General features: G+C 44.2%; 2 protein-coding genes across 4 annotated transcripts in view; one reads left to right on the top strand and one right to left on the bottom strand.

Moving 5' to 3' along the window:
* LOC136632480 (uncharacterized) overlaps positions 1 to 2,886 on the top strand; it is a 45,411-nt gene extending 42,525 nt beyond the window's left edge. Inside the window, exon 2 of the mRNA XM_066607406.1 lies at positions 1,262 to 2,886. Coding sequence (XP_066463503.1) covers positions 1,262 to 2,156 — 895 coding nt within the window. The 3' untranslated portion in view covers positions 2,157 to 2,886. The remainder of the gene's footprint in view (positions 1 to 1,261) is intronic.
* A 156-nt stretch (positions 2,887 to 3,042) lies between these two features.
* LOC136632482 (indolethylamine N-methyltransferase-like) lies at positions 3,043 to 14,404 on the bottom strand. 3 transcript variants are annotated; one of them, XM_066607407.1, is made up of 6 exons: positions 14,209 to 14,404; positions 13,846 to 14,053; positions 9,238 to 9,272; positions 5,010 to 5,111; positions 3,695 to 3,805; positions 3,048 to 3,522 (listed from the first exon to the last, which is right to left on the bottom strand). In XM_066607407.1, exons 1-6 carry the CDS (start codon positions 14,357 to 14,359, stop codon positions 3,284 to 3,286), a joined length of 846 nt encoding a protein of 281 aa, XP_066463504.1. In that variant the 5' UTR covers positions 14,360 to 14,404; the 3' UTR covers positions 3,048 to 3,283. The 3 variants fall into 3 exon arrangements, with proteins under 3 accessions (XP_066463506.1, XP_066463504.1, XP_066463505.1); XM_066607409.1 differs by lacking the exons at positions 13,846 to 14,053; positions 14,209 to 14,404 and having other exon boundaries at positions 3,043 to 3,522; positions 6,092 to 10,271; XM_066607408.1 differs by lacking the exons at positions 3,048 to 3,522; positions 3,695 to 3,805; positions 5,010 to 5,111; positions 9,238 to 9,272 and adding an exon at positions 9,480 to 10,722.
* Between the last annotated feature and the right edge of the window lie 9,211 nt (positions 14,405 to 23,615).

Below are 23,615 nucleotides of genomic sequence, written 5' to 3'. Positions count from 1 at the left end.
GCAGAGATACTAACATGCGTGACAGTATCTCTGCTGAGGAAAGACTCCTGGTCACTCTGCAGTAAGTTCTCATCTGTCTCTAGGTCACATCATCTGTTGTTATCTTTCATCCCTTCTCCGTGTAGCCTTTGTACCTTTGTCTATACATGTTAGGGCTTATTCAGACGACCGTATATTGCCTCGTGTTTTTACGCCGAGTCGATATACGTTGTCCTTGTCTGCAGGTGGAGGATGATAGAAAAGGCAGGAGCATGAACTGAGCTCCTGCCCTTTCAACGCCCCTCGCCACTATTAGCAATGGGTAGGGTGGGGCGGGGGCAGAGCCAAGCAGCAGTACTTTGCTCCGCCCCATCTCGCCCCCTCCTATTTCAAATAGTGGGGAGGGGTGGTGAAGGGGCAGGAGCTCAGTTCCTCCTCCTGGCTCTTTCATCCTCCTCCCATAATTAAATAATGAGGAAGGGGTGTGGCTATCGGCCACACCCCTTCCTCATTATTTAATTATTGCTGTCCTTTTTTTTTCCACATCTTGCTGTGGTGTGTTTGACAGCACTTAAGTAGTCTGTATCAAGGGAGCATTGATGCAGCAGAATAATTAGTCACACCTGTGTTCCACGGTGAGCTCCTCATAAAGTGATGGTGGATCTATCACCATTCTTCAAATCTTAGTAGTGCTTTGACGGCTTCGAAATAATTGTACGATTTTACAGCAGTAATACAGGCGTGTATTTTTTCCTTTATTTTGGTCTTTTTTGGCCAACCCTTGTTCTGTAGCCTTTTTTTGGGTGTTTTTTTTTTTTTTTGGGGGGGGGCAAGGCTCCTTGTGTTGGGTAAATACTTTATGTAGCGCCTAAGTTGCTTGGGCCGAGCATGAGCTTACCTTTGGCAGACAGTTACTATAGCGAACATGTTTTTCGAACAAGCGAAGAATTAGCTGAAAAGCCAGCGCGCCAATGTACCATGTTTGCCATTGGTCTGAGTATTAGGCCTCCTTCCCACGGCGACACTGCATCGCTGCGAGAAAATCGCAGCGATCTTGCATCGCTGCACTGCATGATATCGCTGCGATTTTCTCGATGCAATACCGCTATTTTGTAGCACTACAAAGTCGCAAGTGACGCTAAAAAATGGTGCGACTTTGTCGCCCGTGTGAAGGAGGCCTTATGTTTGTAGTCTGTTTAATAAAATGATGCATTTCTATATATAGAAAGTTCATGTCATGTTGCAAAGTTCTAACATTTTTTTATTTCCTCTTCTCCCACAGATTTCTGGCTACTGGGAATTCCTATGCTTCGCAGCATTCACAATTCTTGATTGGCCGCTCTACCATTGGTGGAATCGTCAGGGAGACCTGTGACGTCCTTTGGCAGTGTCTTGTACCTTTGGTGATGGCTCCTCCCTGTCATCAAGATTGGCTGGACGTCGCCGAGGGATTTATGAACGCTGCACAGTTCCCAAACTGCATTGGGGCGTTGGACGGGAAGCACATTCGTGTCCTGAAGCCACCTAACTCGGGGTCTCAATATTTCAACTATCGGCAGTTCTTTTCAGTGGTCCTCCATGCTGTTGCTGACAGTAACTGTCGATTCCTGCTGGTTGATATTGGGGCCTTTGGAAGTGCTGCTGATGCTCGCATTTTCAGCACGTCCAGAATGGGTAGGCAGATGAGGGAACAGCAGCTTTCTATTCCTGCACCCCAGGCCCTTCCTGGCTCGTCAGGTACAGCAGACCCATTTGTCTTTTTGGCGGATGAGGCATTTGGCCTGTCTAATAATGTCATTCGGCCCTTTGCTCGCAGGAACATTGACACCAGGAGGCAGGTCTTTAATTACCGCCTCATACGTGCCCGTCGTCATGTAGAGTGTGCATTTGGTATTTTTGCTAATCGTTGGCAAGTCTTCCTAAGTAGAATTCAGCTGGCTTCTGAGAACGTGTCAGCGGTATTTAGGGCCTGTGTGGTTCTACATAATTTCTGCCGGCGACATGATACAGTTTTGAATGTTCTGCATCCTTTACCCACTGTTCTTGGGGGCGAAGTTTTGGAGGAGGCTGTGCAGCATGGTAGGCCAGTACAATTTGCTATCCTCGTCGGGGACCTCTTCATGAAGTATTTCCTATCTCCACAGGGAGCACTTCCGTGGCAGTTGAAATATGCTTGAGGACGCCGATGAGCTGGTTTCTCAAGATTTTATTTTTTTAAGCTGGCTGTGCCCCCTTTTTTGTAGTTATCTGATTATTGGCACATTCTCTTAGTTAGGGACTCGCAAGTAACGAGGATCCTTGACGTGGATTGCAAGCTTGTACTAACTTGCCCACCTTCAGCTCCATATAGGAAACGGCCTTTCAAAATGAGGCACTCTTTTAAAACTGTTAGCTGAAGTAGGGCAATGTAGTAAACCAATACCTCGTTTGTTTTCCTTTGTTGAGGAGGGGAGGGGGGGGGGCTTGAGGCTGCAAATGTGTTCCTGTGGATATTAGAGACTACAAACACCTAAGGGCTCAGTCACACGGGTGTATCGGCACCCATACCCCGGCGCCGATGCACCCGTGTGTCTGAGAAGACTTACCTGAAGATGGCCGTCTCTCTCCAGCACTGATGAAAGAACACATGACCGGCAATGAAGCCGGTCACATGTTCTTCCTCCCGGCACTGCAGAGAGACGTCCGTCTTTAGGTACGGCCGTCTACTGGCTGCAGTAACACGGGCGCCGATGTGCCCGTGTGACTGAGCCCGTAAATGTGCGATTTCTCTAGCTATTTTCGCATGTCCCACTGTGTAATGTGGTAGAAATGAGTATTGAGGGTTGAAATGCTGTCCGTGACATGCAATAAAAACCACTCAATGCAGGCTCTAACCATGGATCTCTGCTGGAGCCTTTGTACCGTCCAAGAGAAGTGATAAAAGCTCCCGCAAGAGTTCCACGTTCGATCCATGAGTTGCCTAGGAGCATACTGTGTGTGTTTACTATTGTTAAGTCTTTATTACCTTGTGCATGTGACAACAAAGATTTATTAATGAAAAAAAAATAAAAACACGTTTGCTTTTTTTTTGTTGTGAAAATAATTTTATATTTTAAAATGGCAGGGAGTCAACATGGCTCAAAACTTTGTAATTAAAAAACATCATTGAGCCAACATGGCTCAAATGTTGTGAAAAAATTGACAGTGAGCCAACATGGCTCAAAACAGTCTTTTCTGGGACGTCGCGAAACACGGCTCTTCAGATGATGGACCAGCTGGCACGATGGGCAACCACGGACCCTTCTGCCCCCCCCCACAAAGACTTTTATGTTCTTGAAAGGTCCAAGGGCGATGGTGGGGATTGGGACTGTGAGGAGCTGGCTTGACGGTGGAGCGACCTCGTTTCCATTGTCTGGAAGTGATGCACTCCCCACTGATGGAGGTTGGCCAGCCTTTTACGCAATCCGTCTAGGCCACTCTGCAGAAAATCAATCTGCAGGTGGCATAGACGGATTTCATGGAAGAACCATGCCACCCTCTCATCACGGGGGACATCTCTCCACACTGTGACAAAAGAGAAAGACAAGCGATCAGGCATGTGTAAATGTGTGCCTTGGTCTCCTAGTGTGTGTTAAAATTTATGTAGCCTTCTCTGGAGAATGTGTGTACTACCAAAAATGACAGAAAAATGTTATCAGGATGTTACTGTGTGGAGGCCCAAGTGTATCGTCCTTACCTGTCACAGGGCGGCCAGGGTCCAGGCTGGGTCTCTCCACCTCCACCAGGGAAGGCAGGCTCCATGGGGACCCCTCTGCAGATGTTGTTGCAGTTGCAGGGGGGTCTTGAGCTGACAAGGAAAAAAATGGATTGCTAGTAAATTTGGAGGGTACATCAAAGGGTGACTACCCACAACTTTTTTTTAGGTCACTGCAAAATTAGCTGAATTTTGAAATCGGCAGGGGTCTATGGGACTTGTAATGTTAAAATAGAGTTAGCGCAAATTCGCAATATAGCGCAATCTCGAGATTTAGCGCCCTTGCGATTTTAACATAAGTCCCATAGCCCCCTGCTGGAAAAAACGGGGTGAATTTCGCAGTTGAAAAAAAAAGGAGTGGGTAGTCACACAAAAGCTGAGTTAGGTCTCCCACACACTTGCGATGGTGTTTTTTTGGTGCATTGCGTTTTTAACATTAGAAAGTCCCATTGACAATCACATGAGGGCTTGGTCACACGAGCATTTTTGGATCCGATCTGCAGACGCGCTTGCGATCTGCAGATCTATAGACCCAATGAATCCCAATGGGAGCAGGCACATGTCCGTTTTTTTTTTTACGGATGTGGGATAAATTATAGGACACAACGATTCGTAGAACGCGCCTATCTGCGTTCTGCGAATCGTTGTGTTCTATATATGCGCTCAATGGGACCGGTGGCAGCAGCGCCGACCCCATTGAGAACATATACTAAAGATCGTTCTCCTCTGCCACAGCTGTAAAAGCTGTGACAGAGAAGAATGATGTTCGCCCATTGAATTCAATGAAGCCGGCAATACAGCCGGCTCCATTGAAAGCAATGTGCTGCCGGCAATCGCTGTATGAATTTTCGGGGGAGGGCTTAAAATAAAAGCTCTTCCCTGAAAAGCATCCTGCAAATGTGTAAAAATTTTAAAAAAAAGGATACTCACCTTTTTCCTGCAGCCAGAGTTCAGCCGCGTCTTGCCGGCAGCCCATTGCTTTCAATGGAGCCGGCTGTATTGCCGGCTGCATTGAATTCAATGGGCGAACATCGCTCTTCTCTGCCACAGCTGTTACAGCTGTGGCAGAGGATAGTGGGCAGCGCTCCTTTGATCGGGGCCCTTTCACTGAAAACGCTGCTAGGTGCAGATTTTTCAGCGAATCATCGACCCATCACACGATTTGCAGATGCGCATCCGTTATGTGAACTGCAAATCGCGTGAAAAAAAAACCAAAACGCAATCGCAAGTGTGTGGAAGCCCTATTTTGGTCGTCAATTGAGAGCTGCAAAAAGATGCACAGACTATTTACACTTACCGACTGCCTCCTCCTGAGTGGCTTCTGGTGGAGGTGTAGGTTCGCGTGCTGGAGAGGGATGGTGTTCCTCTCCAGAATCCGCCCTGTGACCTTGTGTTGCATCTGTTGGGACAGTAACATGAACACTTTTTAATGTTGTAAACAATTTTTCGCAACTCATATGCAAATAAATACAGAACATTTATATAATGTTTCAAGGCGTTCTTGAGAAATAAGCCACGCCCCCTTAACCCCTTTCCTCCCCATGACGTACCGGTACATCATGGGAGCGGGGTACTTCCCGCAACATGACATACCAGTACATCATCAGGATAGTGCGAGATCATGACTGACCTCAGGCTATCCCGCAGCGGGAGCCGGCTGTCAGTCACAGCCGGCGTCCCACTGCAACAGCGGGGGGGGGGCATCGGAGATGCGCCCGCCCGCTGTTAACCCATTCCCTGCCGCGATCTAAGTAGATCGCGGCAGGGAAAAAGTTCACAGAGTTCACAGGCGTCCTGTACTGCCATAGCCTATGACCGCTATAGTAAGCGATAAGGCATGGCAGGGCAGTAGCTCTGCCATGCCTTATCACAGCGATCATAAGTGTTGTGCTGCAAGTCCCTTCAGAGGGACACAAGTGGTATAAAAAAAAAGATTTAAAAAATGTGTTTTTTTAAATATCAGCATAAAAAAAGGTAAAAAAAAACATTTGGTATCGACGTATCCGTAACAATGTGCACAAAAAGTTAAACACGCTTTTCATTTTGAACGGCAAAAAGCGTTAAAAAAAACCCTATAAAACAAAGGCAAAATGCTAATTTTTCGCATTTTGCCTTCCAAAAAATTCAATAAAAGTGATGAAAAAAGCCGTACATTCCAAAAAATGGTACCAATAAAAGCAACAGCTCGTGTCGCAAAAAGAGCTCCGTACATAAAAAAATCAAAAAGTTATGGCTTTTGAAAAATGGAGATGGAAAAATACCAAACATCGCTTGGTCCCCTACGCCAAAATAGGCCATGTCATTTAAGGGGTTAAAAAACACTGCCACCATGTAAAATTGGTTATAATTTCAGAGCACAACACCACACAGTGTGCTTACCTCCTTCCCAACAATGGAGGCGCAGCCTGATGGCCTCAAGACGCTGAGGGTCCTTCAGCTTGAGGTTGCTCCACCATTTCTGCAGCTGGATGCAGCTCCTCTCAGTCCCAAACTCCCGCATAATCTTTTGCTTGCGCTTGTGGGGGTGCTGGTAGGGGCCATGGTGCCCATCATAATCCAGCTGGTCCATCATCTGGACCAGCAGCCGTGTCTCGCGACGTCCCAGAGGTGAGGTGTGGCCAGACATCTTAAATGCACAAACTGTGGCCACAAAATGGCACCGCCTGGCGACTGCCGTGCGTAACGCTCAGGCGCGGGGCGGGGCACGCACAGATGACGCCAGACGCACACTTTCGCCCGCCTTGACAATACTCGGGCGATTTTTCGTAAAATAATTCGCACTTTCATATTAACGTCGTTTGTTCGTCCGATAGTGAAAAAAAAGGGAACAAAAAATAACCTACTTATAAGGCCGCCTGCAGACGGGCGGGTCGGATCCGGCGGCGAGACTTCTCGCCGCGGGACCCGACCCGAGCGCCTGCAGGGACCAGCGCATACTCATCCGCGCCCATGCCAGCGAGTGAGTGACACGCTATTTCTCTTCTATTGTGCACTAACATAGCGGCACGAACATTTTGTTCATTTATAAAAAACGCATTGCAAAGATTTGATTAGATAACCTGTTGCCCCCATATTACGATCACCTTGTCAGCCTTTGCCATTTCATTCAAGTAATCACTTCCTAGAAGACTATGCACTCGCGCAGATGCTTGCCAGCGAAAAAACGCAGCTAGTTGCAGTACATAGGTACATGCAGATAGGTGCGTTTTGCAAATTGATTTGTCCTATAATTTATCGCACATCCGCATAAAAAGCGGACATGTGACCAATCCCATTGCAAACCATTTAAAATCCCCACCTGCTGAAAGAGCTGAATGTGATTGGCTGAGGTGCTCAGCCAATCACAGGCAGCTCTCCCCGAATGAATGACAGGTGAGAGCTGCCTGTTATTGGCTGAGCACCTGAGCCAATTACATTCCCTGCAAAGCCACTAACAGCTGCCGGGGCTCAGCGGGCACTTCTGCCGCTGTCCCCAGCTCTGTAGCGCTGCTGAGCTATCAGCAGCTGGGTATTTTAAATCCCCGGCTGCTGATAGCTTAGAACTACAGAGCCTGGGACAGCGCTAGAAGTCGCGACTGAGCCCCGGCAACTGAAGGGAAGTGAGAATTGTTGTTTTTTGTTTTTTTTGCACTAATTTAAATGGCTTTTCAGGGAAGGGCTTATGAAGCCCTTCCCTGAAAAGCCATTGACAGCATGCTGGCAGCAGGATTCTCTACCGCAGCTGTCATGTGTGACAGCTGCGGTTGAGAACTGAAGAATTCCTTTTGCTGCATCTGCCACAGATGTGGCAGACGTAGCAGCAGAGAATTCTTTTAACTAGCGTTGGTGAAGGATACATCTGCCGCATGCGGCAGATGTGTTCTTCATGCCCGCGGGGGTCACAGCAGCAGCGGAGAGGTAAGTTTTTTTTTATTCTTTTTTGGTTTTGCACTAAAATGTTTCTTTTTCGGGAAGGGCTTACATTTTTAAGCCCTTCCCGAAAATTCATCCCGCGTTCGCAGGCAGCCCATTGCTTTCAATGGAGCCGGCTGTATTGCCGACTCCATTGAATTCAATGGGCTAACATCGTTCTTCTCTGCCACAGCTGTTACAGCTGTGGCAGAGGAGAACGATCTTCATGCTGACAGTGCGGGGGGGGGGGGGGGTGTCTCACTCTTGCCACTATTGTGGCTTAATAGTGAAACCTCGGAGCCCGAAATGCAGCCCTGCATGTTGCTGCTCGCCTGCCCTATCCATTTCTGTGTTTTTTACATGACTTTGGTGATTTGCTAAGATTTTCACAAATAAAAACCTTAGCGAAGCACCAGTTATATACAAAAATGCTCGAGTCGCCCATTGACTTCAATGGGGTTTGTTACTCGAAACGAACTCTCGAGCATCACTGAAAGTTCGACTCGAGTAACGAGCACTCGAGCATTTTGGTGCTCGCTCATCTCTATTTATCATCAATTCTCATTAGCATAGTGGGATATCGCCCACAATTTTAAAGGGGGTCGCTGCAAGGCCCTGCCAACCCTCTGCAGTGTGTGTCTCCGGTACCTCCTCATCCAAAACGTACTTATAAATAGACATAAGGGTGGTGTGGCTGTTAAGCGACCATGTGGCATGAGGACAGCTGAACACTGCGCTGCGAAAAATTTGAGTACGCTGTGGATGCAGGCTCGTGCCTGTGTACTGGGGGGGGGGGGGCTGCACAGCAATGCTAGCATGTAACACTGAAGAGGCAGGTGTGTCACCCGCAGGTGGTGATTTTCCTTCATTGCACCTACTGTGGTGCTTAGCTAAGATGTGCCAGTGCATGTGCCTTGCTGATTATGGTCTGTCCCAACTAAATTGTTAGAGGGTGACCGCCAGGCTCTTACCCACAATTTGGCTTAATAGTACAACCTAGAGCCTCAGATACACCGATGCATGCTGCCCCTGCTGTTCCCTATCCATTTCTGTGGTGTTTCCATGACTTTCTGATGTTTTCAGATGATTCACACAACCTCCCCTATGGAGAGCATGGGTCATGTTGGAAAATGCTCGAGTCTCCCATTGACTTCAATAGGGTTCATTACTCGAAACGAGCTCTCAAGCATTACGAAAAGCTTGACTCGAGCAAGAGCACCCGAGCATTTTGGTGCTCGCTCATCTCTAGTAACACCTCTTTTTATTCAAATGTACCTGTCGACTGGATGTTGCAGCCCCTTCTTAGCCTGAAAGGCATGCTCCATCCCTGCAGTCCATGGCCGCTTCACTATGTACTTTACAGTCTTTCAGTAAATACATATAGGGGTCATTTAGATTGTTCTCAGTATGTACACACAGAGATCAGTTATATTCTCCTCAGTGTATACACATAGAGGTGAATTATATTCTCTTCAGTATTTGAACATAGAGGTCAGTTTGATTCTCATCAGTATATACACATAGAGGTGAGGTAGATTCTCTTCAGTATACAAATCATTTCCCTGGGCTTTTTAGTTTCTTAGAAGAGCACTATTTCATATATTGTAGATTTTTACACAGTTATTCATACTTACAATTGAACATTGAAGTTTCAACCCCTTTGATTTTCCTATTTAGGATGTAAAGAAAGGTTGTGGCAAATTTCACGTTAGTGCAGTAGAGATGTGTGTTATTAGTTACATCACATAAGGGGTCACTTTGAAATTAATAATCAAGTTGTGACCCCTTTAGCTTTCCTATTTAGGACCTGAAGAATTGTTTTGCCAAATTGCAAGTTTATACAACACTGGGAAGTTAGAGAATAAGTAGTCAGTGAGGGCTTTAGCTGTTATATATGTAGATATCAACAATGCTGGTGTAACATAGACGTCTTCTGTGTATACTTATTTATGTACAGCTGGTATAGCTTATACTAGCTATACATAAATGATTACATACAATGCATACTTCTTTACACCAAATGGTTACCACTCCACTCTTCCGCTATCTGCCACCACCAGACAGACTAATTTTGTGGCTGGCAGTGCATTAATAGACTCACCGGGAAAATCTGCAGTGTGAAATTGGCTGATGGCTCCCCATGTAATGGCCCTTTCCTCCCTGAGTGCCACCCACAGCCAGCCCGTGGGTCGGGGCAGTACATGCAGGGACATTTTTGTCCTGTTTGCTAAGAGGCTTGCTTGCAATTGTGACCCTTAGCAGTACATCAGTGCTCTATTCCTTTCCCTCCCTCCATTCTATGGAGGTACAGAATTACACGTAAGTCAAATAAGTTTGTTTGTTTAAAAGATTTTTTTTTTTTAGCTTTTTAAACAATTCTCAGGATTTACATAAACTTCAATATCTTTGTTACATTTACTGTTATTAAAAAAGTGAAACAATATGCACGTCTTTTATGATATTCTTTTAAACGTTGTCTTTGATCTTGTAACTAAGTTAAAAAGTGGCAATGATTTTTGGAAGAATGAAGCTATAAAGCTAATCTCCTACAATCTCTCTAAGTATAATGTTGCCCATCCCATCTATTGTATATCTCATAGAATTGTATTGGATTGAAATATAATTTTAATGCAATAAATCAGATATATGATTCATGTCTATGAATGGCAGTAGCTTAGGGGAGTTTAGACATCCTACACTCCTTGATAGCAGTAACAACAATAATCTGTTTGTAATCGGTGAGATCACTTTGTATTTTACTATCTAACACTTCACAGGTATCAATCTTAAATCCCTCATTGGCAAGGTTTTGCCTTAAAAAACATTCATCGTAGGTAAAGATGTGATATCTGTCTTTACCAACTTTATAATATGAAGCATTTAAACACCCGATAAGAATTATTAGCCCGTCGGGTTTAAGGAGCTGTGCTATACTTTGGAAATTTTTGATGTATTCATTTTGGTCTTGACTGACCAACTCCAGTAACCCATTAGTCACTATGCAGTCGGCTTGTTCCAGCACCTCCGGGTCTGTGATGTTAGCCTTCTGGAGGTCAAATTTCAGAATCCGCTTAATAGATTTTTTCAAATTTTCTTCCTTATTAAGATCGTCTTGATCACTGAAAAGATAAGCTATTTTAAGAAACTGAATAAATATTAAAATGCCCTTTCTTTTATTCCCGTGGACAGAGCTGTTTTATTTAACTATGTGCTTCAGACAGCTGTTGCATAAAATGGAACAGCTCTACCACCTAATGTCCATACGTTGTAATGGGCTCAATGTATGACATATGATAGCGAGGAGGATTTTAAAAGGAGTTCTAAAAGCTTAGCAGGACATAAATGCCTCAGTGTTCAGGGCAATGTGCAGTCAATGGAAATGGCAGTCACAGTGCTCACACAACAGTGCCTGTCTTAGTGCCCCATAAAAGCACAAGCCACAGTATCTGCATAATAAAACTAGTTTATTGGATTTCAGTTCAAGCTTTAGGCCGCCTGCATATGGCCGGGTCGTTTTCGGCTACGTGAATTCTCGCAGTGGTAGAATTCACTGCAGTGAGCCCCTGCAGTGACCAATGCGGCTCACCTGCTTCCAAGTCTGCTCTGCTGTGATGTGCCTGCTGCCGCCCAGCCGGAACATGCGCAGAGCGCAGCTGGCGCTTCCATAGTGACATTTCTGTGCGGGCCTCTGCTAGACCCACTTAGAAGTAGAACATGCTGCGATTTGTTTTCCACGTGTGTTTTCATGCGGACAAATCGTGACTGCGTGCATAGGATTGCGTTTTGTAATGCAATCCTATGCAGGTGGGCATGGGTGGAGATTCTGCGGGAATTTCCGCCCATGTGCAGGGAACCTTAGAGTGTCAGCCATAGTGCTCCCAGAACAATGACAGTCACAATCCACCAAACCTGGGCCATTATAAAGGGTACACATAATATTGCCAGCCACACTGCACATACAGTGATGCTTGAAAGTTTGTGAACCCTTCAGAATATTCTACATTTCTGCAAAAATTTGGCCTAAAATGACATCATTCACAGAAGTCTTAAAAGTAGATAAAGAGAACCAAATCAAAGAAATGTGTAAAACATATTAGACTTGGTCAATAATTGAGGAAAATGATCCAATATTACATCCGTGAGTGTCAAAAGTATATGAACCTTTGCTTTTATTGTGACGCGCTTGTACAGCAATAGCTCCATGTAAACATTTCCGCTGAATTTTGATTAGTCTTGCACATCAGCTTGGAGGAATTGTAGCCCATTCCTCGGTACAAAACAGTGTCAACTCTTATGTTTGCTCCTCAAGCTTGAGGAAGGCACAACAGTGCCGAAATGTCGCATTCATTTGTAATGGGGTAATAAAACGATTTTATACCTTCATACATCCGTTTATGCTGCCAGTTCATCATTCATATGGACATTTATCTGGAGCCTTTCTGGTTTTTTGGCTCTTAACTGGCTTTTGCATTTTTTGATTGCCTGACCCTGGTAAGGGATTATTTAGTGCTGTTGGTGGGACTGACTTTATTCTCTACAATTGTAATGACGGTGATTACAGCTCATTTTCCTGATTTTACACTCTTAGGCCTGTGGCTTATTTACGTGAATATGCAGAGTAATGATAATCATACTATCCTCATTGCAGACAGAGATGGTATTGGATCTCAATGGTATGGTCATGTGATTGTGTTGCTGCATCATAGGAAATCTAGCAGAGCATGGAAGAGATAAGGCAGGGAAAATCTCAGCCTCAAGGTGATGCCTGATAAATATCAGATAGGATGCTACACTGCATGAAAGTGGGTCCAAAAAGTCGTCAGAGTCTTTCACCTTTTTGTAGTAGCATTGTGCAAATTAAATAAAAATTCTAGTTTTTTTTCCGAATCATTCACAAAATAAACATGAATGATCAATAGAGTAAGCATGTGTTCTTGAAGGGGAGAAGGCAATAGGCTTTTGCCAGGTACCTCTGCTAGCCACCTAACAAAAGGATAATGCATGTTGAAATCCAACAGCCTGCTAATTATTTTCTCTAGTATCTCTAATTGAGGAAATGTTGAGACCCTCATAAACTTTAGGTTATGTTCACATCCCCTTTTTACCATACAGATTAGGGCCTGTTCTCATCACGCTTATCCTTATGTCCAATGGTCTCGTCATGGTTTATGTGCTAAATCCCCAAAAAAGAATACAGATGGAACCCCTGAAAGACAGCTGTCTCTACCATTTTACAAATCTGCCAAGATGGCGACCAAAACAGCGGGTTTCTGTACTGGAAAAAAGAATGTGGTCCACTATAGCTTCGTCTTCACGATATATGATTTAATAGTATTTTTATGGGAATAAATATCATATTTCATGTACTTCACTGCCTGCTCCAAATTGGTTATAATGAGAAGTAGCATGCATGCAGATGTATTTGAGTCTGACTCCATGTTGGTCATTCTCCAGTACACTTCTGCTTTATTCACATTATAACAGTACAGATATAGTTGGACATGACACATCAATACACATGTACGCCCCCAACATAATAAAAACTCATGATTGGCTTAGTATGTAATGACTCCATGATTAACATATGTTAACGCCCCAGGTGTATGCCGCTACCAAACACATCTAACTAGATGAGAACAAACCAAAAAACCTATACTGTGCTCATTATCCAAGTATTTTTTTCTTATTAGTGTATGAGGCCCCAGCATTCTTTCTAGATAGGTTTCTTGTGAGAAAGTTGTGGAGGAGTGTAGCTCAACACTCTGCTTGCAGGTCCAGTGAGAGGGACCTGGACTGTGAAAGACTGAGACAGATCCAGGGGGAGACCTGGACTGGGAGCAAGAGCCAGAGAATGACCTGTACACTAAAAAGACTATTCGTGTGCCTCAGGAAAGTTGGGGTGAAACCTTCCTAAAGAAAACAGAGTGAGTCCTGAGCTGAACACAACTGGGTGAAGCTGCCCTGGAGAGTGGGTGAGAACCACAGTTGAACTGTTTATTGAACTTTATGAAACAAAAGGACATTTAAGTTTATTTAACAAAGTGCTGTGCGGAGGCACGATAATATTGCTGTGAAAGTGAAAATAGATAGCATTTTGGAGTATAACCCATTGGTGTCTACCAGTGATGTGAGCAAATGATCCCTGGGTTGCTAATATATATATATATGATAGATAGATTGCTGTTTGCCTAGGTATGAGATATATGTATGATATATGTATGATTACTATAACATTTTATTACCTGGTGCTGTGAAGTCCTTTCACATAATCATGTGCATGAGACCAATCAAAAGCTCCAGTACGCATGGCCAGCCACTTGTTCAGCTCCATAATGCAAGTGTCATTCAGTTTTAGTATTGTAATTTCTGGGTAGTAATCACAGACTTTATATAGCTGATGAATAAGGGAGGCAATGCTAAAATCATAAGCAGTTTTTCCTTTGAAATTACCTGCAAAAAACCTCAAATCAGTATCAGCAGTCAATGAGTTGTTTTGAGATCATACAAGTCTCCACAGATGTGTTATAGTCTGATGGCCATAATTAGAATTTATGTCTATATACAAAATATTTCCTATGATTTAATCTAGAATTGTAGATACAAACCAGCAGCCAATGAATCGTGTATCTTTTTCATTTGGAAATTTAAAGTTTCTTCTCCATATATAGTTTCTCTATCAAATGAAAAATAAGTTTGTAGTAAGCTCCTTGTGTTCATTTCATGCTTATGATAGAGTTTTGACTTTGGCACATCCATCCTTTTATATGAAAGGATTAATCTTCTAGCAGCTATTGGTTTAAATGTGCATTCGTGAGCCTTTTATACAGTATCTGCATATTTACAAGGCTAAATAATCAACAACAGGGAAGCAGTACATTGGTTGTATTAAGTAAAATAATATTTACCATTGCCTTAACCCCTTAGTGAAAAAGTCAGTTTGTGAGTTAATGACCAACTGAGTTTTCAGTTTTCTTCATCAAGAGATTCCTAGAGAGATATAACGTTTTAATTTTTCTGTCGACATTGCAACATGAGCGCTTGCTTTTTGTTGTATTTTTTATTGGCATTATTTTTGGGTACATATAATGTAGTATATAACTTTTATTAAAATATTTTTTAGGGGAATTAGGGAAAAACAACTTTGTCATTTGTTTTTGGATTTCAGTTTTATGGCGTTTAGGGTGGCTTCAGACAAGCATGTTTTTGTGCGCGTATACGCACTCACAAAAACACGCTTGTATTTGCAACATTGCATTCCCTGTGGTGTGTTTACATGTCTGTGCTCTACAGGCTTGTGCCTGAAAAGATAGGACATGCCTACACCATTGAGAATACATGTATTGTTTTCAATGGAGCTGCAGCTGCTGCTGGTGCCCCATTGAAAACAATGGTCTGCCAACACCCCTGCATTCTTTTTCAGGGAAAGGCTTTACATATAAGCCCCTCCCTGAAAAAGAAACATTTTAGTGTAAAAAAATAAAAAATTATATATATATTATACCTCTGCATGCGACAGATGTGTCCTTCAACCCCGCTAGTTTAAAGAATTCCCTGCTGCTACATCTGCCACATCTGTGACAGATGCAGCAGAGGAATTCTTCAATTCTCTATTGTCACACATGTCAGCTGCGGTAGAGGATTCTGCTGCCAATTGATTTCAGGGAAGGGCTTTAAATATAAGCCCTTCCCTGAAAATCAAGTAAACGTGCTGTAAAAAAAAAAAAAAAAAAAACATACTTACCTCTCTTCGGGAGCCAATCACAAACAGCTCCTTCAGCAGGTGGGGATTTTAATTGCTTCCTGCTGAAAGATCAGCACTAGAGACCCGGGGACAGCAAGAGAAGACGTGGCTGAAGCCGGCAGGTCAAGGGAGGTAAGTATGTATTTTTTTTTTGGGGGGGGGGGGGGTTTACAGCACTTTTACTTGATTTTTCAGGGAAGGACTTATATTTAAAGCCCTTCTCTGAAATCAATTGGCAGCAGAATCCTCTACCGCAACTGACGTGTAACAGCTGCAATAGAGAATTGAAGAATTCCTCTGCTGCATCTGTCACAGAGCTATAACATTTTTATTTTTTCATTGATGGAGCTCTATAAGGGCTTATTTTTTGTGGGATAAACTTTAGTCTTCATTTACCCCATTTTTGCGAGCATCTAAGATTTTGATTGCTTTTTATTTCACTTTTCTTTCTAGGGACAAGATTTACAAAATCTGCAATTCAGGCATGTTTTTTTATTTTAATGGGTCAGAAACACTTTCTCCTTAGTTAAGGCCCATTTACACTGTACGAGTGTGGGGCAAACGACGCCCGACACTCATCCCTGTGTCTCGGCGCTCCTGTGCTCCTGCATGGGAGCTAGCAGAGCTGGCTCATACGCGGAGCAGCCAGCAGGGGGGCGGGGCAGTGCAGGAGGTTTCCCTCTTCTCGCTCCACCCCCCCTTCATTGAGATAACACAGCAGCAGTTCACTACTAATTGGCCGCTGTTTAAACTGCACGACGAGCAACGAGCTTCATCGCTCATCTTTTAAAAGTGAATAGGCCTGTAAAGAACCTAGACAGTGAGTCAGGAGACTTAAAAGGTCATTTACGCTCCTCTGAGTAATATGCAGATAAGGGATATGAGACAATACCTCCTCAGTGCCACCAATTGGAAGGCAGCAATACTTAAAGTCAATGTTAGACTCTTTATACAAGCCTTGCAACAATGACCAGAAATTGAAAGTAAAGTCAGAGCCCATGCACATACAACTGTTTCAGGGTTTTTGCCCTTCATCAGTGTGCAGTAGGATTGTGACTTTGCTAGACAGCAGCATATAACGTAGGTCAGAAACGCTATCTATTCTCCTTTGGGAGACGTAGGTTGGCTTCCCACGGCCGTCATGGTGCCCCCCAGAGACCCCAATACTAACCTCCGGATTCGGCGTCTTGCGTCCCGCATGACGCTTCGGCGCGCATGCGCAATAGAGCGCGTGCCGCTCCGCAGCGTCATGCGATACACCGGCCGCGTCATATGACACGCCCACAGTGTCATATGACGCGACGGTCGCGTCATATGACGTGGCTGGCAGTGGCCGGGGAAGCGGTTTTATGCTATCTTCCGATGTGCTACTGCAATGGAAAAGTAGAGCATGCCGTGGGTGAGGACGGGTGATTTTACAGTGCGTAATTCTGCGGTGGAATTACACACAGTAAGCATTGTGCTATTAGGTTCAATAGAACCTAATCGCTGCGGGCAACGCAACGGATTTCTGCTTCGTATTATGTGGTGGAAATCCATCCGTGGGAAGGAGCCCTTAAAAGGCCATTTCATACCGCTTTATTTTTAATGGCATTGATAGTACAGTAAAAATAATATGTTAAATTAATCCTGCAGGCCTTCATGATTATGTCAATACTAAATTTATATAAGGTTTTTTTGTAAATTTTTAACACTCTTTTAAAAATGTATTTTGTGTTGATTACTGCAAAGACATTTAATATTTTGATTTTTTGTCAACGGTGGTGTCAGGTTTTTTCTTTTGAAATGAGTTGTACTTCTTAATAGTACCATTTCTTGATCCATGCAACGTTCTGATCACTTTCTATTCCATTTTTTTGTAAGACACGATAGGCAAAATTAGCAATTGTCACCATGTATTTGTTTAGAGTTTTTCATGACATGCACTGAGAGAATTAAATAACATCCCAAATATTTTTCTCATTGTGAATGCAGTGATACCACGTGTGAAAGGTGAGGTTTGACTTTTTTTTAATTTCATTTTTAATATTTTTTTAATATTTATTTTAATACTTTTTATGCTTTTTATTTTTGACCCACTAGGCAACTTGAATATCACAGTTTTATACTTTATAGGACACTATAACTGGCAGATCTGGAGGCCATATTTAAGCCTCTGGGTGCCATAATGCAGCGAGCAGGAGTTGGCGGGAGTAGCTCAAGCAGGTGCGACACTTCTAATTTGGTCGTGTTGGTATCTACTCTGCCTTTTTTGAATAGCTCAAGCTGCACATAGGATTTTTAACAGGGATTCTAGGGGAATTATACTAGAGTTATATATTTTCGTGACATCACTGCCTTTTTATTATCTATTCCCTTAGCAGAATAAAGAAACAAGTCAGTTGGTAAGCTGGTAAAACTGAAGGCTCATAGTTTACTGAAGCTCGGTAGTGGAAATACAGTGCACAGCTTTGAGTTACAGCCAACAAAAATGATCATCACATATTTATTTAATGCAGTTTGGATCCACCATTAGTTTGTCACTCTTCCTGTGGTTTGTGACTTGGGTAGGTAGGCTGAACTGGATCTTGACTGAACTTCAGAAGGGAACCTTTACTAAATGAAACTGGCACTGTAATGAAGGAGTTAACGTGTAGTACTGAACAGCCTGGGGAAGCTGAGGGAGGAGAAAATATTGGCCTTTCTGAGGGATCACAGACTCCTGACTGCGACACGACATCTCCAACTCACAATTACAGCATCTGGCTTTCTCTCCGGCTTTAGCATATATCACCCCGGCTCTCTCATATCCTGGCAGGGTTGCGACAGTCTCCTCTCCACTGATGTCTCCTTACATCCGTCCTAACTGCCACTCTCATCACAACTGATTCTCCTCGCATCTCCCCTCCAACTGTCGACTTCTACTTTGCTTCTTCCCAGGCTTGTGCTGATTCTGCCCCTTGAACCAATCACCAGGACTCTCTCTCTACAGGGTCATCTGGCCATATTCCTCCAATAGGGTTAATTCTCTGTCTTGGAGAGGCTGATCAAGCTGAATCTTAGCTGCCGACAACCAATCACTAAAGACCCGGTTGCTAAGCAGATATTGTTTAACCCATTGTGCAGGGAAAAACAGTGTTTGTCTCCAGAAGGATGCCTCTTTTGTCCCCGAAAAAGCTCATAGAATGGTCTTTGGGACCTATCGACTTGAAGCCTGCCCTATAGGACCTTCTGTATCACTACAATAACAACGCATTGGGACCTTATGATTACATCATAGGGGTCTGATGGGTGAGAGATAGAGCCCCTTCCCTCTGTCAGTGCGACCACAGTATGTAAAGGATTAAACAGCAAAAATAATTTTATTATGTCGTCTACATCAGGCCATAACAGGACTCTGCAATTGTCAAGTTTTAGTAAACATGTTTTTATTTATTTGGGAGCACTCTTAGTGTTAAACCACTGTAATTTGTTTAGAGGAACTTGAAGGCCCTGTGTGCACTATTACCATTAAGGGGCACCTGGGAGCACTATTACTACCGTTTTGGAGCACTACTACTATTATGGGGGCGATTGGGGGCTCTATTACTATTAAGGGAATACCTAGGGGCACTATTACTGCAAAGGGAAAACTTGTGGACACTTGCAATTTGAAGGGGACTTTTACTATTAAAGGGGTTGTCCCGCGAAACAAAGTTGGGGTATACACTTCTGTATGGCCATATTAATGCACTTTGTAATATGAATTGTGCATTAAATATGAGCCATACAGAAGTTATTCACTTACCTGTTCCATTGCTAGCGTCCCCGTCTCCATGGTGCCGTCTAATTTTCAGCGTCTAATCGCCCGATTAGACGCGCTTGCGCAGTTCCAGCCAATCAGGAGGCTGGAATCGGCAATGGACCGCACAGAAGACCTGCGGTCCACCGAGGGTGAAGATCCCGGCGGCCATCTTCGCAAGGTAAGTAAGAAGTCACCGGAGCGCGGGGATTCGGGTAAGTACTATCCGTTTTTTTTTTTCAACACATGCATCGGGTTTGTCTCGCGCCGAACCGGGGGGGCTATTGAAAAAAAAAAACCCCGTTTTGGCGCGGGACAACCCCTTTAAGGAGTCATTGGGGGAACTATAACTTTATAAGGGTCACAATCGTGGGCACTATATGGGGCATTAAAGGGGAGTTATTACTGTGTGAGAGCAGCAAAAGGAAATATGACTGTGTGGGCACTAAGAGAAGCACTATTACCATCAGTGGCCCAGTAATCAGCCCTGTATATTTGGCACAATTTTTTAGGGGCGCTACTAACTGGCACTTCTGTGTTTCTGAGGTAGTGTCTGTGTGGCACTATCATTTTGGCTAGGAAAGTAAAGTTATGATCAAGTATAGTTACTTCTCAAAAAAAGTATTTGCAGGCATTATGCTACACTGCAGGTACAGTAATAGGGTCAGACAGGGCTGCAACAGGAACATAATAGGAGCAGTTTCTGTAGGTAGGGAAATGGTTAATGGGGTGCTTGAGAAGTGAGTACAAAAATATGTCTGTATTGTAAACTTTATAGAGAAAAGTCATGGCTGGAAGAAATCATTCTTGTAGCCGGGTCCTGATGAAAAAAAAACACACAAAAAGTGAACTCCAGAGATGACACCACCTGTGCGTCACTAAATATACCTTAACCACTTGTAAAATCTGTGGACTGCTTGTGTAGAGCTGATATCTAGCACTATATTGTCATTGTCCATTGTATAACAACTCTGATTAGAATACACCTTTGTGATGCTGTGAGTTCAGGTCAGTAGATCCAAGGTCAGGCTAGAATACTCATCTGTATTATGAGCAGGGAAATGCAGTTGTAATGTTGTCTGAAACTGACCATGTAGAGACGAAATATAGTTCTTGGTTTTGGTACCACGTATTAGCTTTGTTCTTGTACTGAATTTATTAATGAGCTTGGTTCTAATACTTTTTCTAGACACTGTGTTTTGTTTGGGTGTTGTATTTATGTTAACTGCACAATACTGTCATAAATTTGTGCAGTTTATTTTATTTTAAAGTTGGAGAGAGCCCCAAATTCATTCAGGAGATTAGTGAGACGTGGCAGCCCTCTCTCCGGGTTCGTAACCAGGAAAACAATATCATTGGTGTAGGCTGCCAGTGAGAGGGTTGCTTGCCCTTTTTTTTCAATCCCTGGATGTTGGGGTCAATCCGGACCTTCTGTAGGAAGGGCTCAAGGGCGAGGATGAATAGCGAAGGGGAAAGGGAGCAGCCCTGCCGCGTGCCATTGCTTATATTAAAGGGAGGCGAAACGATGTCATTTATTTTGAGCCTAGCATAAGGCGCAGCATATAGGGAGAATATAGCAGTAATGAAGGTGGGGGGAATTTTGAAATGTGAGAGGACAAGTTGCATATACAGCCAATTCACCCGGTCAAAGGCTTTTTCGGCATCTGAGCCTACTAGAGCCAACGGGATATTTTGGGCCTGGGCATACCTAACTGCATGAAGAAGCTTGATGCAATTATCCCTACCCTCCCTGCCTTTGACGAAACCAGTCTGCTCAGCATTGATTAGGGTTGGGATATATTTTTCTATTCTTTTTGCAAGAAGTTTTGCCCATAGCTTAACGTCAAAGTTAATTAGGGATATAGGCCTATAATTTCCACAAGCTTCAGGGTCTTTATTGTCTTTATGTATCAGGGTTATGTGCGTCTCTTGCGCTTGTTTGGGAAGGGATTCCCCTCGCATGAGGGAATTGAATAATTCTGTTAGATGAGGGACTAGGCTGGATTTAAAGGCTTTGTAATATGTTACAGGGAGGCCATCAGGGCCTGGGCTTTTGCCCAGTGGGGAGGAAGCCAAAAGGTCCTCCACTTCCTGCAAGGAGACTGGTCTCGTCAAAGTTGCCGCTGCATCCTCATCCAGACTGGGGAGGTCCAACCCCTCCAGAAAGGTGCGGATTTGTGTGTGGGCGTCAAGCTGCTCATCCGGGGTAAGGGGTTTGTGGATATTATAGAGTTGGGAATAAAAGGACTGAAACTCTGTTGCTATGTCTGCAGAGGAGGTGACTGGGTGACCCAAGCTGGTTTTGATGGAACGAATGAAATTCCTCTTACGAGCTTTTTTGATGAGGGCAGAAGTACATTTGCTGCCCCTGTTACCTTGGACATAGACTGCATGCTGTAGATACAGCTGTTTCTTATTATATCTGGTTTCAAAGTCCCTTTTTAAATCCTTTCTGAGGGAGATCAATTTATCAAGTGTGGCCTTGCATTGGGAGTGTTTTGCAACCTGTTCTAATTTAGCAATTTGATGAAGCTTCTCATCAATTGCTTTTTGTTGTCTTTTTTTTATTCTAGAGCTTAAAGCGATTAAGAGGCCTCTTGCGTAGGCCTTATGGGCTTCCCATATCACTGGAGTAGAGACCTACTGAGAATTATTTAGATGAAAAAATTCATCTAAAGCGATTTTTAGATGTTGTCTGTCCTCCTCTGAATCTAGAAGTGAGGGGTTTAGTTTCCATCTCCACTCCTGAGGGGAAGACGGAGCGAGATTGATGTTGCTGTGGAGTGGGGCATGGTCAGAGATCAGAATGGGGTCAATATTGGCTCCGGTAACAGATTCCAGAGGGGGGGAGGATATAAAAATGTAGTCGAGGCATTGGAAGGAAAAGTGTACGTGACAATAGAAAGTGAAGTCTTTCGCCAATGGGTTTATGTATCTCAATGCGTCTACAATGCCCATTTCTGATTGCGGCTCAATCTCTTGAGTTTAATTTGAGAGATATGAGCTTTTCCCATCGAGGAGTCAAGGAGAGGGCATAGAGTCAAATTTAGGTCACCCCCCAGGAGGATCGGGCCGACGGCAAATTGTTTTAAGGTCTCCAGCTGGCTGATCAGCCAGGGCACCTGTCCAGTGTTTGGGGTGTATAAATTAGCAAGGGTCAATTTGTGGTTATAAAGCGTACCCCTTAAGAAAAGGACTCTTCCCTCCTCATCAGAGTATTGAGCCTCACAGGTGAAAGCTACGGAGTTGTGGAAAAGTATGGAAACTCCACTTGAGGCGGAGGTTGGGTGCGTGCTGTGAAACCCCTTAGTCAATTGTTTACCAGGGAGGGACAAGCGCCTGTTGCCCCTGAAGTGGGTCTCCTGTAAAAATGCAATTTTAGTGCCATACCTTCTCAGCAGCAGTGCAATATGATGTCTCTTGGAAGGGGAGTTCAACCCTTTAACGTTGAACGTAGACAATCTCAAGGAGTCGCTCATGCTGAGGTGGACCGGACCCCTAGAGGAACTCTGAAATGCGTAGGGAGAGAGAAGGGCGTTAGTCGTTAGTATATAGAAATCTGAGCCTCCTCGAGTCCCGAGAGCAGCCCAACTGGAGGTGCGAGACTAGGAAGTGGGGAGGGTAAGTGGTGAAAGAAACAAGGAAGGGAGGGAGAGGGGAGGTAGACTCACAAAAGGGAGGGGGGAAAACAAACTTTGTGCACACAAAAAAGGAGTGCTGAACTCTTCTCCGGAGGAGAAGTCCACAGAACCTGACAGTGTAGGACCGCCTGTTCGTGAGGGGGGGGGGGGGAGATGGGGGAGGGGGGGCGGGTTGGTCTGTCTATAAGGTGTTAAAGACCAATCAACGGTGTACAGCCTGAACTGCCAGGCGCCCAGCGAGATCCTCTGAGTAGGACACACAAAGGAGATTTGAGATCTCAGATCCAGGCAAAGACATGTCAGGAGAGGAGCCAAACAATTAACAATAGAATGTATCAAAAATACAACAATATTAAAGGGAAGTTGTGCCAAACCGTTCCAAGGAAGGGGTCAGCAGGGGAATATAGAACTCCCAAAATAGCCTCAATGGGCTTGAGGGTACGCTTCACAGTGAGCGCAGAGTCAGGCCACTTGCACAAGGCCAATGGAGAGGCAAAAATGAGCCAGAACGCTCAATGCTTCAGGTGTCCACATTGTTGGTGGCCTCCTTTGCCTTCTTTCTTTTCCCTCTTGGAGATTTCAGATTGGTGGCTTGTTGCCATGCGTCTGGCAGGGGGAGTTTCGGTAATTTCGGGAACTCCGGAAGCGTGAGCCAGCACGGCAGGTCTATGGGGGCTATCTCCAGAAGGGGCCAAGCCTTGTGCAGGTCTTTTGGGGTACGTATTGTGAGCCTATGCCCCTTCACAGAGACCCCCAGACCGAAAGGGAACAACCACGAGTATCGCAAGTCCTTAGCCCTGAGGGCCTCTAGGAGCGGCTGTAAGAGTCTCCTTTTATATAAGGTAGAGGGGGCAAGATCTTGGTAGAACT

This window comes from Eleutherodactylus coqui, chromosome 6 (genome assembly GCF_035609145.1).
Source record: "Eleutherodactylus coqui strain aEleCoq1 chromosome 6, aEleCoq1.hap1, whole genome shotgun sequence".
In the NCBI taxonomy this organism is placed as follows: Eukaryota; Metazoa; Chordata; class Amphibia; order Anura; family Eleutherodactylidae; genus Eleutherodactylus; species Eleutherodactylus coqui.
This window is presented reverse-complemented; position numbering and strand designations above follow the sequence as displayed.

Bases quoted from the DNA above. Each gene is read 5' to 3' on its own strand.
- LOC136632482 (XM_066607407.1), bottom strand. From the start codon at position 14,359: ATGGATGTGCCAAAGTCAAAACTCTATCATAAGCATGAAATGAACACA. The intron at 9,273-13,845 runs GTAATAAAATGT...CATCCTAAATAG, and splicing joins AAAGGACTTCACAGCACCAG to GAAAATCAAAGGGGTTGAAA. The intron at 5,112-9,237 runs GTAAGTATGAAT...CTGTCCCAACAG, and splicing joins TGAAACTTCAATGTTCAATT to ATGCAACACAAGGTCACAGG.